At 46.0% G+C, this 20,311-nt stretch overlaps 1 protein-coding gene across 4 annotated transcripts in view; it reads left to right on the forward strand.

Moving 5' to 3' along the window:
• Positions 1-20,311, forward strand: part of LOC127033669 (pulmonary surfactant-associated protein C-like) — a 31,964-nt gene that overhangs the window by 5,851 nt on the left and 5,802 nt on the right. For all 4 annotated transcript variants that reach the window (XM_050921760.1, XM_050921761.1, XM_050921759.1 and 1 more), the window contains 2 exons: positions 17,680-17,755; positions 19,396-19,533. In XM_050921760.1, coding sequence (XP_050777717.1) covers positions 17,753-17,755; positions 19,396-19,533 — 141 coding nt within the window. In that variant the 5' untranslated portion in view covers positions 17,680-17,752. The remainder of the gene's footprint in view (positions 1-17,679; positions 17,756-19,395; positions 19,534-20,311) is intronic.

Consider the following 20,311-nt stretch of genomic DNA (forward strand, 5'->3'; position numbering starts at 1 on the left):
ATGGGGATGATACATGGACCCTACAAACATATCCAGGTGTCAGGCTGCTCTGCTGGGAAAGCCAAGAGCACTCACCTTTCAAGTCATGGGATTACAGAGGTTAGGGAAGGAAAATGCCAACCCAGTCAGACCTGGGGGCCCAGGGCAGGACTGGCCCCTACAGTCCAGCTGTAAATGTGCCAACCCAGTGTTAGGACTCCCACCCCTTCCCTCTGGGAATCTCCCTATGGATTCCCCTGCTGAGCAAATCTCACTGACTGGAAATGTTCCAGAGACCCACTGTCAGCATTTCCCCATTTAACTGCTCCTGGGGCCCCTTTGCCAGGTCTGCCAAGTGTCCCTCACGCATAGGCAGGCCTACGCTGCTCTTCATGGCCTTCACACATCCCCCATGGCTGCAGGGATTCCTCTGCAGTAGCTTCCCCCACCTGCTGTGCAGGCTGACCTCCCCTCTCCTTGTTCCCCCAGCTGGTGCCCAGCCATTAGGGAGGCAGGAAGAAGGACTTAAGAACGGCCCTAGTGAGTCAGATCAATGGTTGGTCTAGCTCAGTATCTTCAGTATCAGTGGCCAATGCCAGGTGCTTCAGAAGGAGTGAACAGTACAGGGCAATTATCAAAGGAGTGCTCTGCTGCCGAAGGCACCATCTTTCCCAACACCAAGCCCCAGCATTTTGGGGCTCCTCGTTCCAGGGTCCCAATTAAATTCCAGTTGAGTAATTACTTCCTCTCTGCTCTCACAAGTGAAGTAGTTTTGTTCCTGAATGGGAGACCTGCAAAGACACCCAAGATGCTGCAGGCAGGTGTATTGAGAGCTCGGTAGGTGGCACTCTTTTCTCATAGGGAGGATTGAACCAATGCTTCAGGAAGGTAGCAGGCTCATTGCTGATCAGAGGAGTTTTGGGAGGGCCACTGATCTCATTCTCCCGCTCCATATGCCCATACCCCCACGCTCACCAAGCTCCGTTTAAATAACAGATGACAGTTTGGGGGGAGGGTTTAGCTGCCATCAGCCTCCTGCTGAAGGAAAAGTGGGGCCCATCAACTGACGCTGGGCCACACTTAGTTACTAACATTTGAACCTGTGTGCCGAGACAGTTCTGCAGATGAGCAAGGACCCTGCACGGTGAGGGATACTCTTCCTTTCCCTCCAGTTATTTAACTACAGAATCCAGACTAGCCGGAAATATTAATATCATGTAAGTGCTCAAAACAGCCACCACATCATTTTGTCTTCAGTGTAGAGCTCTAGGATGCCTGCCAGGAAAAGAGAATAAAGAAGAGGAGAAGAAATAAATTCAGTCACTTCTCCAACCCAGATATTATTTGCTCTTTCCCTCTTCCCTTTCCTTATTCTCTTCCACCTCCAATTCATTCTACGCACCTTCATGCAAATTCTGTACTTTTTTATTTATTTATTAGCAGATCCAATAAATTGCTCCACAAACATTTTTGTAGCACTAACTTTACAATTTCACCAAGAACAGGCATGATGCACGTGCATTCCAATGCATAAGCTGGCCTTCAGAAGACCATACACTAAGGAGGTGTCCAACTAGTACAGCAGCAGTTTAACGATTTCCCTCTCCAGTATTCACAGAAAGTCCTCAAATCTCTGAGGTTCCGTGGCAAAGGATGATTCTTTCCCACCAAACTCCAGGAAATTCCACCAGGTTTCTAGATAAATATCCTTTTTCCCTCTTGCCCATAGAACTCTGACTTGATTGGTTAGCTTTTCTGATGTTACCCACACTTTCTGGAGCCAGTCACTAGATATAGAGGAAGTCACATCTCTTCCACCACCTTGCAATTGTGATTCTTGCTGAAAATCACATACAGGTAATTGGTTCTTTGTAGGTCTTATACAGTGCAGAACTCGGGAGGAAATACCCTGCCAGGTTATCTGATAATTGGTAACCCATTGTTTCCTCAATGGAGTCTCCAATGCTTTCCAAAATTTCCTAATTTTTAAACAGGTCCACCATGTGTGGAGAAATCTGCCTGTTTCTTTAAAGTCTTTCAGGCATTTGCCCATCTCCATACCAGAGATGCATTTAAGTTTAAGGTGGGTTAAGTACCATTGGTAGAGGATTTTAACATAGTTTTCTTTTCTGAGTGTGCATATTGAGGTACAGGAACCGCTGTTCCAAATACTGTGCCAATCCTCGTTCTTGATCTCCATATCCAAGTCTGCATTCCACCTTTTTATGAACATGTGTTTTTTCTCCAAGAAACAGCTTAAAATATCTTTATACAAGGTGGAACATAGACCCTTGTGTTTTATAGGTGTGACAAGTAAAATTAACAGTCTTTGAAAAATTATGCTTCGGTTTGGTTTCTAAGAGGATGGATTGAAAAATGTCTCAGTTGCATTTATTGGTGCAACAGAACTTTAGCATCTTTTGCAAGCTGTTCAGTCTCCTCAAAGAATCTAAATATAGCTTCTCTGAATTACTGGCCCAATCTTATAATACCAATATGCTCCCAGGCTTTAACGTTTCCCAAAGTTTTATTAGAGTTGCATTCTGTGATAACTGCTGTGGGCGTTAGATGTGATATGGAGGGGCTAAGTTTTTGTAAGTGTGATCCCACACCTCTATTGTTGCCCTCATAAAAAAGTGGCTAGATATTATTTTTGCCTTAGAGAGTTTCTTTATGCAAAAAATCCTATGGAGTTTGATTATAGGACAATGTGTCTGTTTTATCGCTATCCTGTGTTGATTAGAGCTTGGAGGTATCGAACACAGCAAATTTCCCATTTGGCTTGCCCAATAATAATGTTTATTATTTGGCAGCACCAGTCCCCCACTTTTACCAAGATCTCTGTTGGCTGGCCTGTTTGACCCTGGGCTTCTTGTGTCCTGTGTCCTCAAATTAATTTATCATCTTCAGCAAGTTTCTATGAGATGATGATGTATTGCACCCTCACAAAGTTGTGTGTGTGCGGATGCTGTAGAAATGTGAGACAATTAACAGTGCTAGCTAGGAGACTCTAGCAGTGCCGAGAGATGAGAAGAACCCAGCAGCACTGGGAAAAGGAGTCTCTCAGGAGGAGAGCCCAGCAGCCATATTGGTTTGTAATGACATGTGATCACAGGCTATGAGACATCTGGGGCTGTACTTGGATGGGAGACCTCCAGGAAAAGCCCTAGTGCTGTAGGAAGTGGTGCTGGTGACACAGCAGGTGGCCTTCTGAGTTAACGGCAGGGAGGGGCGGGGTGATGTGCTGATGAAGATGCCATTTTCCAAATAAAATGCAGAACCAAGACCCAGGACAACTATCACCATTACAGGTACGATAGGGCTTCTCAGAGTTGTACTGCCAGCCACGCCTTCCTGTCCAGATTCCAGCATGGGTAACTCCATGCAGACCCTCCTCCACTCCCTCTGTGTTTTCAATTGTGCATAGGGATCCTTTTACACTTCTGGTCCTAAGTTGTCATGCAGCTCCTTTGTGGTTTTATCATCTGCCACATTCCACCCCAGACAAGGCTGAATTTTAGTTGTGGAGGAAGGGAGTTTTGCGTTTACTATGTATAGTCTATAAAGCGCTTTGGGATCATTAAGGGTACTGGGGCTATAGAAATCTGAGATATGTTCTTACTGTTATCGCTAATAGTCCCAGGAAACGAGGGCCCAACCCAGCCAGGAGAAGAGGAGCCGAAAGCCCAGGCCCTCGAAGAAAAGGGACTTGTAGCGAGTCGGTGTGGCTCCCCTCTGGCCCAGGGGCGGGAGCGCCCAGCCAGCAGCCTGAGTAGGCGGGGCTAAGGTGCGGTGAGCCCGCCCCTCAAAGGATCAGGTGACCCGACCCAGAAGTACAAAAGCCGGCTGTCAGAGCTCAGTTGGGCCCCAGCCGCCGCAGGGAGCAGATGTGCCGCAGAGAGCTCAAGACTAGGAACCCTCTAGGACCCAGGACACCCGCCGCGACTGGCCAGAGCTTCCCCGCGCCCGCTACCTGGAGGAGCTGCCGGAGCTTCCCCGTGCCTCTTACCCGGGGGAACTGCCAGAGCTTCCCTGGGCCTACTACCCAGAGGAGCCGCTGGGGCCTCCCCGTCCCTGCTGTTACCCAGAGGAACTGCCGGAGCCAGCCGGGCCGGACTTCCCTGAGGAACTGCCGGACCTGCCACCCAGCCCTGGCCGCGAGGAGCCCCTGCTGCTGGACTGCCCGGGGGCCGGCCCCACGGACCAGGTAGGCCCTGAGGAGGAGGTCGGGAGTAGCCCGGGGCCAGCCGACTCCTATTAGGCTGCAACCATATCCGAGCCTATGTCAGTGTGTTGCGGCCGGGATCCCCACTGACAGCAGCGAGTCTAGGCCACTGCTAGGGCCCCGTGCGGTGGAGTGGGAGGGCCTGCGTCCCCCCTGCCACCCTTCCAAGGGTGGCAGACTCCCCCTCGCGCGGGCCCGAGTAGGCCTTTCTGCTTGAGTTTCCTAAACCCTGTGCTTTGCTCAGCCCTGAGCCAGAAGGGCCTGAGCTTTGTGACTCTGTGTTTGGTGCTCTGCCCGAACTTGGGGCTGGGCCCCTTTAGACTGTACTGCTGCTCAGCCCTGAACCAGAGGGCTTGAGTCTCCTAAACCCTGTGCTTTGCTCAGCCCTGAGCCAGAAGGGCCTGAGCTTTGTGACTCTGCGTTTGATGCTCTGCCCGAACTTGGGGCTGGGCCCCTTTAGACTGTACTGCTGCTCAGCCTTGAAGCAGAGGGCCGGAGCCCCTTTGACTCTGCATTGTTGCTCAGCCCTGAAGCAGAGGGCCGGAGCCCCTTTGACTCTGTATTGTTGCCCTGTCCCGAACCCGGGGACCTGGGCCTTGTGACTTTGTGTTTGTCGCCCTAGGACCCGAGTCAGGGGGCCGACCCGGCCAGAGAATGTGGCTCCCTTCCGCTCCTTGGAGAGGGTCGAGCCCCGGTCCCACACGTTCACAGGACCAGTGAACATAACTAAGGAGCCCAGAGAGGAGCAATTAGAGCGAACCTGTGATCTTCAGTCCAACACATTTTGCTGCTGTCTCTGTTAAGTTTGTAGGATGGTTATGGGCTCTGCCTTGTGCTGACTAGGGACAAAATGATAGGCTGAGAAGTATTTTATAGTATCTCCTATTAGGACGCCCTCAGCTGCCCCGGCCCACTAGGTAGCAGGGGAGGGGGAAACCCCCAAACACCTCCCTTCCCAGTGAAACCCCCGGCTCACAGTGAAGTTACATACACATGAAGCAGCAACACGTGCGCCTGACTCCACCTCCTCACATCGTCACTCGACTAGCCCAGGCTGGGATACAGTGTCCTAGTGGGGACAGGGTGTATATGATAGGTCAATAACTCCTTTCTGTGTTTGATTTCTTGGTGCTGCACCCACTTGCTCTCTTCTGCACTCCACTGCCTTTCCCCATTTATCTTTCCTTAGAGCTCCATCAGTGCGAAGGGAACATAACGGGATTTTTATCATTACTACTTACTGAGTGCTGCACATAGCATAATCTCTGCCTCATGGAGTTTACAGTCTAAGCTAGACTCAGCAACTCATGCTAGACAAACAAGTGACATTTCAAAGCAATATGGAGACTTTATTTTTTAAATTGATGATGAGTCAGGCAAGAATTTTTATAAGGGCTAATTTTCATAGGAAGTTTCAAACTGAATTTCAACTTTGGTTCATAGAAACACTATGCTGCACAGAGTGAACGTTGCAAAAATGCAACAGAGTTTTAGTGGGTTTAAAAATTATAGCAAACACTAAATATTAAGATCCCCACACAGATGCTCCATCCACACTGCTCTTTCCACATGTTCTGGAAAATGAAAGAGAAACAATTTTGCTATTGGCACCTGCTTTGTTCTCCCCAGCTGCTCCGTTTTAGCACCACGAGTGGGTGTAAGAGCAGATTTCAGTATTAATCATCTATTTTAGTGAACGTCCATACTGAACTCGCAATTCCATAATGTATCAGCCAGGACTGGCTCTAGGCACCAGCAAGCAAGCACGTGCTTGGGGTGGCACAATTCCAGGGGCGGCATTCCGGCCATTCTTTTTTTTTTTTGCTTGGGCAGTTGCGCTCTCGGAGCTTGGGGTGGGAAATTTTTTGCTTGGGGCTGCAGAAAACCTAGAGCCGGCCCTGGTATCAGCTGAGGGATGGTGAAATGTAATTTTCTGGTATTTGCTATGGATGAGAGGAGCCAACACTCTTGGGTGAGAAACTCCCAACCTTGAGGGGAGGGGGCCATTTCCTGTTTACCCCCAGCCACAATGTGAATTGTGGGCAAAACTGGGAGTATCCCAGAATGGCCCACTGGAAAAAGCTGAGACAGTCAACCAATGAGTTTAGTCTGGATACCACCAGAGCACAGTAGATTCAGAGCCAGCCAAGCATCTGAATCGAACGAAGAGGCCAAGGTTTCCAAAGTTTGTTAGTGAGCAGCTTTAGCTGTCCCAACCCCTAGGTGCTCCCGGTACAGATGTCCTTAACGTACTGAGGATAAGCTTTTCAAATCAGCATCAGGGTTTCAGCTCCATGCCTTCCCTTCAATGAACAGAAGTTGTATGGCTTAGTCCCCTGCACTGCTTTGGAAAGGCCAACCTTAAGACCCCCCCCCAGTGATATTCGATAGTGCCTGCTACCTGCCTTTGGTCCACTTTTTAAGTTAAAAGCTTCTAACTGTGATACACTGGTCAGTATGCACATCTCCCAAGTGAATACAGATGTGGAGGAGATACTCTCCAGTGGTTTAGCATGTTTTACATGCACATTCCTAGCTTGGTTGCCTTCAGATAGCTACCACAGAATACAAATGAGGAAGGAGTACAACAGTTTGGTTTGGCCCAGTGATTGTGGCCTCTTAGGAGGATGAGTGATAAAAGAAGACCATGTTCCTAGGAATCAACTGTCTGTCCCAAACCATTTAGTGTCTGTCTCCATTACGAAAGTGGCTGTTAAAGGGATATCCATTCAATGAATATAAAGTAGTCAATAATGTTTAAAATATACCCTTATCCATTTGGAATCCCCCCTCCACACACCAGCAGAAAGCCATTCCCTTCTCTTTTGCAGTGACACCACTGAAGCCAAAAGTGTGTGAGGATGGATCAGCCAGGGTGGCTTGAAGTCAATGAGAGGAGAATTTGACCTGGAATTTGTCACAGGGCCTTGACAGCTGGAGTGCTGTTCTCTGCTGTTCTGGTCTGTTAACAGCTCCAGCAACTGAATGGCCCTCCCCAGGCCATGAAGGTCAGGTGACAGGTGAGGCATACGGGAAGGCTGGTCTGGCGCTCAGGAGACCTGCTTTAAGTTCCTGGCCCTGGCACACTTTCTGTGTGAGCTCAGGTGAGTCACAATTTATCTGGCTTCAGCTCCCACTTTGCTAAATGAGGGTAATAATCCTTCCTGCCGTCCAGGGATGCTGTGAGGGGACCGTGAGGAGCTGTATGAGCAGCAGGGTAGGAAGAACTCTCACCTTTGTTGTTGCTGATCAGCTGTTTTCTGCGGGGCTGGGCTAACAGGGCTGCAGGATGTTGGTTTACACTGGGGAGGCCCTTTGAATAAAGAAAAGCTGGGAACTTGGGGCCGCATTCTGCTCTCAGATAAGTGCAGAGCTTGGGCCTGATTCCTCTGTCACACCCATTTTACCCCAATGGAGAGACTGCTGATTTACATAATCGTCAGAGGAGAATCGGAGCAGTGATTTCAGCTGGAACTCCATGTGTGAGGGCAGGGTTTGGATCTAATTATTCTGCATTAAACTGACATGTAGAATGAATGGAAATCGGAGCTCATGCTAAAATGCTCATACGAATTAACTCTCTCAACAAATACTCCATTCTCAGATGAGACGTGTTCGCCATTCCCAGCCCGAAGCATTGTGTTTCCAGCTGCAGCCTCACCTCACTTTTAACCAGCCAGTAGCTTTCCCAGCTCTTTACAGGGCTTCACTGCTCAGCCTTTAGAAGTGAATAGTTTGTGAGAGCCGACTTGCCACTGCAGCTCTGTGTTAAAAGGAAAAGGAACAGTAACAAGCAATCCTTGGAACAGCACCTCTGTGCTGAATGAGCTGGAGAGTTCGTAAGTGATGGAATTAAATAATGGTAACGGTAAAGCCCCAGAGCTTCTGTGTGTAAGACTCTTTGGATCACTCCAAAGAGACCAGGATTGGTCTAAATCATCTTCACCATCACGGGAAATCCCAAAGGGACATGGCCTCCTTGCAGATCAAGCGCCATTCATATTGATCTAGCTAGGTCCTTAGCACACTTGGATTGGAAGTTCAGGGCCTGTCCATCATGAGCAAGATTTTGGCACCCACATGATCACCGACTGTGTAGATGGACCATTGAGTTTTTCTAAATGGTTTATGTTTATCCACCACTTGTTATCTTTCACTCTCCCGAATGGAAGGGTTACTGTATTCTCTGGGCAAGTGTCCCCTGTGGAGTCCTACCTCCAGAATGTGCTGTGTACCGACCACTCGAGTGGGAGAGTCACTGTGAGGAAAGAAGGAGAAAACAATGGCGAAGATGGCAGAGCAATCCTGAAGACTCTTCTCCCCCATGGGGCTAGCCTTTTTTGCTGAAATTTCCCCATGCTGCTGGGAGTTATTGCCTGAGATCACAAGATGGGTATGGGTGCAGTGACTCCATCCTTTCCTGAACTCATGGTACCTCATGCTGTCCCTGCACTACACAACCCTCTTTAAGAGCACGCAAAGTTCTAAACAGAGGGCTCTTACTTCAGCCCAGTAGATGAGAACGTTGCTGCAGAGAATATTCAGTGTCATTGCCGGTGCTCTGCAGTCGGCCAGTTGCCCCTTGCGGTAGCTATAGGACAAGCTGTTGTCTCATAGACTCATAGGTCAGAAGGGACCAATCTGATCATCTAGTCTGACCTCCTGCACAAGGCAGGCCACAGAACCCCACCCATCCAATTTTATAACAACCCCTATCCCAGGACCGAGTTATTGAAATGCTCAAAAATGGTTTGAAGACCTCAAGCTGCAGGGAAACCACCAGCAAGCGACCCGTGCCCCACGCTGCAGGGGAAGGCGAAAAACCTCCAGGGCACCTGCCAATCCGCCCTGGAGGAAAATTCCTTCCCGACCCCAAATATGGCGATCAGCTAAACCCTGAGCATGTGGGCAAGAGTCACCAGCCAGCACCCAAGAAGGAATTCTCCACAGCAACTCAGTACCCATCGCATCCAACATCTCCCCGCAGACCATTGAGCAGACCTGTCTAGTGGTAATTCAAGATCAATTGCCCAAATTAACGATCCTATCATAACATCCCCTCCATATACTTATCAAGCTTTGTCTTAAAGCCAGGAAAGTCTTTTGCCCCTACTACTTCCCTCGGAAGGCTATTCCAGAACTTCACTCCCCTAATGGTCAGAAACCTTCGTCTAATTTCAAGTCTAAACTTCCTAATATCCAGTTTATACCCATTCGTCCTCGTGCCTACATTAGTACTAAACTTAAATAATTCCTCTCCCTCCCTAACGTTAACCCCCTTGATATATTTATATAGAGCGAGCATATCCCCCCTCAGCCTTCTTTTGGCCAGGCTAAACAAGCCAAGCTCTTTGAGTCTCCTTTCATAAGGCAGTTTTTCCATTCCTCGGATCATCCTCGTAGCCCGTCTCTGAACCTGTTCCAGATAATTCATGCTGTCTCCTGGGACCTGCTGTGAAACAAGATGTTTATATTGGTAATAGCAAAAAGAGGGACAAAGTTACCAAAGGCATTGGAGGCACCACTCAGCAGAGACATCTCGGGCCCTTCACACTGCTCCTCTCACTGCTTGGTGAAGTTCTCGATTCTCTGGGTAATTTCAGCCAGGCTGGGCATGGCAACCTTATCCATCTTCACAACCAAACACTTCCTTCTGTCCTGAACCCAAAAGCCAATGAACCTCTGGAAGCCAATGGGGAAAGAACTTTGCGACAAGTCACAGAACACTCAGGCATTTGCTGCATAAATCAAGAGCAAAGCAATGAATATAAAATAGGTCACTCCAAATCCAGAATACCATGTGCCAGTTAGGAGAACAGATTTGTGTGCATCAGGCACCATGGCTGGCATGCCCTTGCAATTATTGTCAGCCACAGATTTGTTAGTTGCCTTAGATTTATGCTAATGTATTTTCATTTAGTGTTCATGTACCTAAAACATTTTGTAAGATGCATCATAGGCAGTGAGTTAATGAATGAAACAAATGTAACAGATGGCAGTGTGCGCCTCCATTTCAGGCCGTTACAAGCAGAACAGAGTTGGTCATGAGAGGCTGGATGCAAAGGACATGGGGACAGCTGTCTTCAGCTAGAAGTATTTTAATTCTGGATCTGCTCTTGATGGAAATCTTCAGGGAGAAGTGGAGTTTCCTAAAGCCAAACCAGAAGTCGCTTGTTCAGAAGAGAAATCCCTGTGAAAAGCTCAACATTTTAGACTCTATTGCTTGAGCTAAAGAATCAGGTCTATTAGCTCAAAGCCAGTAGCAGACTCATGAACCTTTATATGTGATCTAGCCATTACAGACAAAGCACTACATTATGTAAGCTCTTGTTCTGTTTATTGTCCTGACCTGCCTCAATGTACCAATCCACTGCAAGGCATTTGACACCCAGCACTCTGAGATCCCATTTACTCTTTCAAGTCAGCCTGAACATCTGTGGGAGTCACATGTTTATAGACGCACACGACAGTCACTGAGCTTCTGTTGCCCTGGGTGTGAAAGGCAGGCACGTTCTCCTGGATGCTCACCACCATAGTCTGCTGAATCACTTCCCTGTTGCTTCTGCTGCTGGTGGTTTGGATAATCTGCAGGAGACACATCACACACGGTGAAATTACTTCAGTGGACTCTAGGCTGCCTGCAGTACCAGCCTTTGAGGCTGTTGTTTTCAGGGGCATGGGCTTTGCAAGCAAACAGTTGTACAATGAGAGACCAGCCAACCATTGAGCCTGCTGGCCTGGATAGTGCTCCTGGATGAGATATTCATAGTCTAAAGCTTGTGGCTGCAATTTACTGGCCAATTTACAAACTCAGGGGCAAATATCCCACTCTCTGCTCAGAAGAAAGGAGATGGATAATTCATGCTGAAATCTACTAGCAGCAGGCTATCCATTCAACCAGTTGGGTTTTCTTCTTCCAATAATATTAAAATAACATGAATATAATGCTTATAACACAAGAGTGTCCTTATCCCTATTGCAGAGAGGAAGAAACTGAGGCACGAGAAGGGCAAGATACTCCCCAGAGATCACAGAACAAGTCAGGAGCAGAGGTAGAAATAAAACCATTGAGTCATGGCTCCAATGATTTTACCTTGCTGCTCAATAATGCCTGACTGGAACATTGGGCAAAGAGTCTAAATACAATTAGCATTCATGAATGACATGATAACAAACAGTCTATGCTGGGCATATCATACAGACCAGATAAATGGCATCAGCCTTCCATTTGCTGCTCTTCTCACTCTTTCCGTGAATTTTTGAGTCATATGGACCCCAATCAGAATGGCTTCAATAATGATAATGGCCAAGAGGACCACTAGCACACAGATCAGGATGGTCGTCTTCCTGTTCTCATTAATTCTTGGTATGAATTTGTAGGCTTGGGGGACAGATCTATGATGATTTGCACCAAAGCTGCTATCAGTATTAGCATCTGCTCAACAGTAAGGAGATCAAGACTTTGCAATGGTTATTTACCACTTTACAGACACAAGTGTGATCTATGCAACCTGAGAGAGCAAATATGCAGAATTTAGCATATGGGGACTTCCAATGAAAGGTCAGCCTTTGGGACTATACCTTTGCTATGGTGAATCCTTGGGGACCCAAATGGCAGCAGCATGACTGATTGTGTCCGCCCCTTGTCTAAACTCCACAAATCTGCAAATCTAAACCCACTATGGGGCTGACACTCACTCATGATGCTGTTCTGTGTCTTGGGCACCTGTCCTCTAGCTCCCTCTGAACAAAGCTTCACACAGCTGGAGACGGTATCTCTGCTCTGGATCTCCAAGCTGGTTTGGCCCAAGCTCCACCACCCTTTCTGGAATTTACCTCCCCTCTCATCTTGCATAACTGCCCAGATATTCCAAGTGGACAGCATTTCTGAACAAGTGAAAAATCCTCACAACACAATTTCCATAAGAACATAAGAACGGCCAGACTGGGTCAGACCAAAGGTCCATCTAGCCCAGTATCCTGTCTTTCGACAGTGGCCAGTGCCAGATGCTTCAGAGGGAAGGAACAGAACAGATAATCATCAAGTGATCCATCCCCTGTTGCCCATTACTAGCTTCTGGCAAACAGAGACTAGGGACACCATCCCTGCCCATCCTGGCTAATAGCCATTGATGGACCTGTCCTCCAGGAACTTCTCTAGTTTTTTTTTTTTAACACTGTTATAGTCTTGGCCTTCACAATATCCTCTGGCAAAGAGTTCCACAGGTTGACTGTGTTGTGTGAAGAAATACTTCCTTTGGAACCGCCCTTCAGGTAGTTGAAGGCTGCTATCAAATTCCCCCTCACTCTTCTCTTCTGCAGACTAAATAAGCCCAGTTCCCTCAGCCTCTCCTCATAAGTCCCCACTCTATTCCAACTCCAGCTTCTTCTGATAATACTCTGGGAAACTTTAACACCTTGGAGTATATCAGTATAATAAGATTTGGTCTGTTATTCAGGGAAGCTAGACTCTGGATTTTTTGAAGTTTGCAAAAGATACTAAAGTTCTAGTGTACCAATACCTGCCTGCGAGACATTTTTCAGTCCACCCTCTTAGACAGTCAAACCTATGCAGAAAATGAACAGACTTTGAGAAATTACTCATCACGCCTATGAAACACAAGGGTCTTCATTCTACCTTATAGAAGCTGTTACTTAGAGGAAAAAATATGCTCATGAAAAGGTGGAATACAGATTTGGGTATGGAGATTAAGGATGAGGATTGGCAAAATATTTGGAAAAGTGGCCCTTGTACCTCAATATCCAGGCTTATAAAAGAAAACTATGTTAAAATCCTCTAACAATGGTACCTACTGTGACGGGCTGGATCACTGAAACCCCCTTGGGGCTGCCAACTGATGTGCCAAGACTACTTCTGCCCCTGCTGTCCCTGCCAGCTCGGGACTCCAGCACCCTGTCTTGTTGAGCCGGACATGCCCGTCTGCTCCAAAACAGATCCACGGTCTGAACCACGTGCTCCAAAGCTTCAGACTTAACTGAAAGCAACTTAAGAAGTGTTCCTGTCTTTAACACTCAGATGCCCAACTCCTAATGGGGTCCAAACCCCAAATAAATCTGTTATACCTTGTATAAATTGTTCGCCCTCTATAACACTGATAGAGAGCTATACACAGCTATTTGCCCCCCCACCCCAGTATTATTACATACTCTGGGTTAATTAATAAGGAAAAGGTGATTTTATTAAATACAGAAAGTAGGATTTAAGTGGTTTCAAGTAGTAACAGACAGAACAAAGTGAATTACCAAGCAAAATAAAATAAAACACACAAGTCTAAGCCTAGTACAGTAATAAAACTGAATACAGATCAAATCTCACTGTCAGAGATGTTTCAATAAGTTTCTTTCACAGACTGATGCCTTCCTAGTCTGGGCACAATCCTTTCCCCGGTACAGCCCTTGTTCAGTTCAGGTGGGAGCTAGGGGATTTTCTCATGATGGCCACCTAATTTGCTCTGTTCCACCCACTTATATATCTTTTGCATAAGGCGGGAATCCTTTGTCCCTCTGGGTCTCCTCACCTTCTTAATGGAAATGCACCAGGTTAAAGATGGATTCCAGTTCAGGTGACATAATCACGTCACTGTAAGACTTCATTATCGACTTGCCAGCACACGTGTGTACAGGAAGACTTACAAGTAAAACAGAGCCATCTACAGTCAGTTGTCCCAGTTAATGGGAGACATTAAGATTCGAAACCACCATTAATGGCCCGCACTTTGCATAAGTACAATAGGACCTCAGAGTTATATTTCATATTTCTAGTTTCAGATACAGGAGTGATACATTTATACAAATAGGATGACCACACTCAGTAGATTATAAGCTTTGTAATGATACCTTACAAGAGACATTTTGCATGAAGCGTATTTTAGTTACATTGTATTCACACTCATCAGCATACTTTCATAAAATCATACAGAGTGCAACGTCACACCTACCCCACCTTAAAGTCAGACATACATTTGTGGTACAGGGATGGCCCGGAAAGAGTGTAACAAAACAGGTGAATTTCTTCACACGTGGTTGTCTTAGCCAAAAGCTGGGACAGTTTTGGAAGGAGGTTGGGGATGCTGTTAAGAAGATTGTGGGTTGCCATCTGTTGGATAACTTTTGGGGAGTTTTGTTGAATTTTCCCCAAAATTCAGTGTATAAGCTCTACAAAGAACTGATTACCTTGTATTAGTTGTAGCAAGAATCACAATCACAAGGTACTGGAAGAGACGTGACTACCCTAAATCAATTGATTGATTTCAAACAGCATGGGAAACACCAACTGGAAAAGCTGACCCATCAAGTCAGTGTCCTACAGGGAAGAAGGAAAAAAGGATAATTAGCTAGATACCTGGTGAAATTTGCTGGAAAAGAATCATCCCCTGCCATGCAACATAGGAGACTGAGGATTTTGAATACCAAGGAAAGGAGAAATTGTTAAACTGTTACCTTACTAGTCAGATCTCACCCTAGTTTTATGAAATCCTGAAGGCCAGCTTATGCACTGAAATGTTTGTACATCAAGCTGCTTCTGGGAATTGTAAAGTTAGCCCCATAAAAATGTTTCTGCAACAATTTATTGGCTCTACTAATAAAAAAAAAGGAAGGAATTTGCATGGAGGTACATAGAATGAGTTGGAGACGGAAGAAGAGAAAAAGGAGATAAGGAAAGGGAGAGAGAAAGAGCAAATAATTTCTGGGTTGAAGGACTGATTGAATTTATTCCTGCCCCTCTCCTTTATTCTCTTTCCCTGGCAGGCATCCTAGGAAAAATGGGAAAGGATGTGGTGGCTGTTTTGAGCACCTATGTAATATTAAAAATTTCCAGCTAGTCAGGATTCTGTAGTCTAATATGTGGAAAGAAAGGCAGAGGACCCCCCAGCATGCAGGACCCTGGCTTATCTCTCAACAGGTTCAAATATTGGTAACGAAGTGTGGTCCCAGCATAAGCTGATGGGCTCCACTCTTCCTGCTGTAGGAGGCTGGAGGCAGCTAAAATCATCCTCCAGCCTGTAACTAGTTATTTACAATGAGTCAGGTAAGCATGGGGGTATGGGCAATGTTTATGCAGGGTGGAGTCACTGGACCCATTCATGTCCTGTATTCTCAGAGAAAGATGACAATTCTGTGCTGAAATGGAAGTAAAAGGCCCGTGCCATTGGGGAGGAGAGTCCATTGGGCCCTTCTCTCTTCTCACATTGGGCCCTTCTCTCTTCCCACATCCTCAAGGACACCACATCAGTGATCTTCTAGAGTTCTGTACATGGCACCCTTTGGAAGTATAACAATAATGTTCATTTCTTGACTGTTGTTGGAGTTTGAGAGCACACTCCCTTGTTACATTGCAGTAACTCTGCCTTGGTCCTCCATTACTGCTGATGGCTCTTTTGGCTTTCAGCACGTTTTAGTTGCCTGAGCCTTGGGTTAAAATCACCCCTTATCAAGTAATTGGAGTCCAAAGGCAACTGGACAAAGTCTGCTATTGTTCCTGCTTGTGGAGTTATCCTGGGGGAACCAGGGAGAGCAAACAGAAACACGTAGCAAAATAAACATTCTTTCTATATTCCATAACTCATGGGAACAGCAGCGTGGATGGTGATTTGGACTGTTACTTTGCTTCCATATTTACTATTCTTTCTACACATCAGGATGGTTTTTTCCTGCAAACTCAATAAGGATCCTTTAAAATACAGCCAGCTCTCCTGGACTCCTTTCCCTCTGATGTTATTTTCCCAGGGGATCCTGCCCATCAGTTCCCTGAGGGAGTCAAAGTCTGCTTTTCTGAAGTCCAGGGTCCGTATTTTGCTGCTCTCCTTTCTTCCTTGTGTCAGGATCCTGAACTCAACCATCTCATGGTCACTGCCTCCCAGGTTCCCATCCATTTTTTCTTCCCCTACTAACTCTTCTCTGTTTGTGAGCAGCAGGTCAAGAAGAGCTCTGCCCCTAGTTGGTTCCTCCAGCACTTGGACCAGGAAATTGTCCCCTACACTTTCCAAAAACTTCCTGGATTATCTGTGCACCGCTGTATTGCTGTCCCAGCAGATATCAGGGTGATTAAAGTCTCCCATGAGAACCAGGGCCTGCAATCTAGTAACTTCCGCTAGTTGCCGGAAGAAAGCCTCGTCCACCTCATCCCCCTGGTCTGGTGGTCTATAGCAGACTCCCACCACGACATCACACTTGTTGCTCACACTTCTAAATTTAATCAAGAGACTCTCAGGTTTTTCTGCAGTTTCATACCAGAGCTCTGAGCAGTCATACTGTTCTCTTACATATAATGCAACTCCCCCATCTTTTCTGCCCTGCCTGTCCTTCCTAGACAGTTTATATCCATCCATGACAGGACTCCAGTCATGTGAGTTATCCCACCAAATCTCTGTTATTCCAATCACATCAGTGATAGAAACTGCACCATGACCCTTGGTAAATTGTTGCAATGGTTAATTAACCTCATTGTTTAAAATGTGTGCTTTATTTCCAGTCTGAATTTCTCTAGCTTCAACTTCCAGCCTTTGGACCATATTAGACCTTCCTCTGCTAAACTGAGGAGCCCATTATTTAGTATTTGTTCCTCATGTAGGTTCTCATAGACTGTAATCACGTCACCCCTTAACCTTCTCCTTGTTAGCCTAAACAGACTGAGCTTCTTTGGTCTATCGCCATAAGACATGTTTTCTAACTCTTTAATCATTCTTCTTGTTCTTCTCTGAACCCTCTCCAGTTTTTCAACATCCTTCTTGAATTGTACACACCAGAGCTAGACACACTATTCCAGCAGCAGTCGCACCAATGCCAAATACAGAAGTAAGATAATCTTTCTACTCCTACCCGAGAATCCCGTTTATGGATTCAAGCATTGCATGAGCCTTTTTGGCCATAGAGTTGCACTGGGGGCTCATGTTCACCTAATTATCCACTCCTTCCCCAAATCTTTTTCAGAGTCACCGCCAGGATAAAGTCCCCCATCACGTAAGGACAGCCTTCATCACTCCAAATTAGTGGGTGCTCAGCACCCACTGGCAGCCAAGCTCCCCCCACTCTCCCTCACCCCCCAGCACCTCTCCTCCACCAGAGGCCCCCCCGATCACTTCTCTCCCTCCCTCCACGTGCCTCCTGCATGCCACGAACAGCTTCAGGGCTTCAAGGGAGGGGTGGAGTGGGGGTGTTGTGGGGGCAGACCAGGGGCGGGGAGATGTAGGGTGGGGGCAGGGCCTGGTGGAGGGGGTGGATTGAGCACCCCCCTGGGTAGAGGGGAAGTCGGTGCCTATGGCCTTCATCATTTGTTCCCAGATGTATACGTTACTTTTAGTCAGATTAAAACATATATTGTTTGCTTATGCCCAGTTTATCAAGTGATCCAAATTGCTCTGTATTAGTGATCTGTCTTCTTCCTTGTTTATCACTCTCACAATTTTTTTCTCACCTGAAAACTTTATCAGTGATGACTTTTTGCTTTCTTCCAGGTCAGAAAAATGTTGAATAGCATCGGGCCAAAAACATATCTCTGTGGAACCCCACTAGAAACATACCCACTCAATGGTGAGTCCTCATTTACAACGACATTTTAAAACCTAGCAGTTAGCCAGCTTTGAATTCATTTAATGTGTGGCATGTTCATTTTATATCATATAGCTTTGTTTAATCAAAATGTTGTGCGGCACCAAGTCAAACTTGATATCTTTTCATTCACATTGCAAGTTAGTTGACATACATATTTTCCATATACCCATGTTGATTGGTATTAACTATATTACCCTCCTTTAATTCTTTATTAATCGAGTCCTGTAGCAGCTGCTTCGTTATTTTGCCCAGAATTGATGTCAGTCTATAATCACCTGGGTCATTCAATTTGGCCGTTTTAAATGTTGACACCATATTAGCTATCTTGCAGTCTTCTGGGACTAATTTAGGAAGGTTGGTTTTAGTGGACCTGAGAATTTCAATTCAGACTGATTGGACCAAGGGTGAACCAATCCTTATGTTAAAGACCCCTCCTGGAGAATACCCTGCCAGAAGCCTTCTCTTCTTTAAACACACATTTTAAATTTCAGCACAACTTATGTCCAAAATGTGATTCCAGCTCCTTTTTTAAAGCCTTCCCGGTTCCCAGACAAGAGATGATTTTATGAGGCCCTGTTAGTAATAAATTTGATAGTTTTATAATGGTTTGTTTCTATTATCACGTTTGGACAATCATGAAAAATTCCTGCAGCAATAACAAGGAAGTTCAGGGCTTTAAAAATCATACTGGGAAAAAGAAAACTGGATCCCTGGACCCTTTATAAAAGCATGGGCTGGCTCCTGAGAGGGAAAACAGTTGCCTTGGATTTACAGTGAGGGACAGAAAATATGGATTGCAAAAGTACTACCGAGCTCACCATGCCTGCTCAGCCACCTGTAAGTAACATGTAATTTTTGCAGTGGTTAGAAGGAATTGGATACCTCCTGTTTGGTAGCGTGTGTCTTCCTGAAATATTTAATCAATGCCTGTTAGCTAGTGATTTGATCAAACAAGGAGTTATGCGCAGAGTGTACTTGTCTCAGATGAATCACCTTGATGTCACACACCTAGATGGGATAGGAGACTGAAGTCTGTCCCCCGGCCATGTTTTTAAACAGCCTGAATTCAGCATGATTCTCAGAAAGGAAGAAAGTACATTCCCCAGTTAATATCTCCCAATTGTTAAACCAGGACAATGGTATTTACCCTTACTGGGAGGGCAGGGGGCAGGAGAGGGAATCTTGTCCCTCTCCTGCCTTGTCCCAGGAGAGGGAATCTTGACTGAATGCACAACCCATTGTATGTTCTGACTGGAGTTTCGCGCAATTTAACATGAGGCTAGAGAACATCAAATTCAGCTCTGCAAACAAGATGTTTTTTCGGGGGAGGAATGTTTGGTTTTTGCTTTTGCTACCTCTCTCCAGTTATATTCTCCTCATTTAAGGCCTAATCCTTTAAAACTGTACTCACGTTGCTAGTATTTACTCATTAACATAGTCCCGCCAAAGTCAGCTAGACTAGTGTGATTGAGAACTACTTATCTGAATAAGGGTTTGCAAAATCAAACCATTTAGTCAAGACTTTACCAGGAACAAGTCTCCTATTTCTGATGTTATCACCGCCAGACACATTTTGTAACTGGGAATTATCAATAACATGGGATAGTTATTTCTTTCAGGTTTACAGCTCCATGCCCAAAGTGAGCACAACCCAACAAAGAATCATCCTTGCCTCAGTCATGGTGATTCTCCTGGGCTTCTTCATAGTTGCCAGCACTTTGGTGGGAGTTTACCTGACCCAAAAACACACAGAAAAGGTGAGTAGGGCAGCCAGTGGGAAGCTTGTGCCGTCACTCTTGTTTATGCAACATGCCTCCAGCAATTTCAGCCACAAACTATCCTCTGAGATATCAGACCTGGCACAAACATGTATTTCTGTCCTTAATGCACATTTACCAATCCTATCGATAATTCTTAAATGCAAAGTTTTCACCTTACCAGCTCAAACTGTCTATTTCAGACAGCATGACATCAGGATCTAGAAATCATCGTGACATCAAGGCACTATTCTTAAACTCAGGTTTATAAACCTCAAAAGGTGTCTGAAAGGGCTCTGATATATATTCATATCAAAGCAAGGACGGTCTCCAGCTTACTCTTCGGTGGGCAATTTAGCAATGGGTTCCTTGTGATTTGCATGTGTCATTCTAATCAGCCAGCACTGCTTATACAGACCAGGCCTTTATAGCAGTTCTTGATTGTAATAAGTGTTGTAGCAGAGTTAAGAAATGAACTAAGGTAAATCCAGCTCAGTGCCTGGGGAAGTTAGCCATGCAAATTTCCATTCACAGTAAGAGTGGGCAGTCTGGTGCACCACTTTGAAAACTTATCCCCTATTGGCACAGTTAGCCCTCTGATGCAGTCATAGCTCCTGCTGAACTCAACAGAAACTCTGTCGGCACAGAGGGTGAAATCTGGCTTCCGGCTATAATTTTGCAATATTTGCCTCTGGGTGTCTTTGTTATTTTTATTCTTGTATTTGTGTGAAATACACTGGGCCAAATTCTACCCTTGGATGCACATGCAGGATCAGAT

The sequence above is a fragment of the Gopherus flavomarginatus genome, chromosome 13, assembly GCF_025201925.1.
Source record: "Gopherus flavomarginatus isolate rGopFla2 chromosome 13, rGopFla2.mat.asm, whole genome shotgun sequence".
Classification (NCBI taxonomy): Eukaryota; Metazoa; Chordata; order Testudines; family Testudinidae; genus Gopherus; species Gopherus flavomarginatus.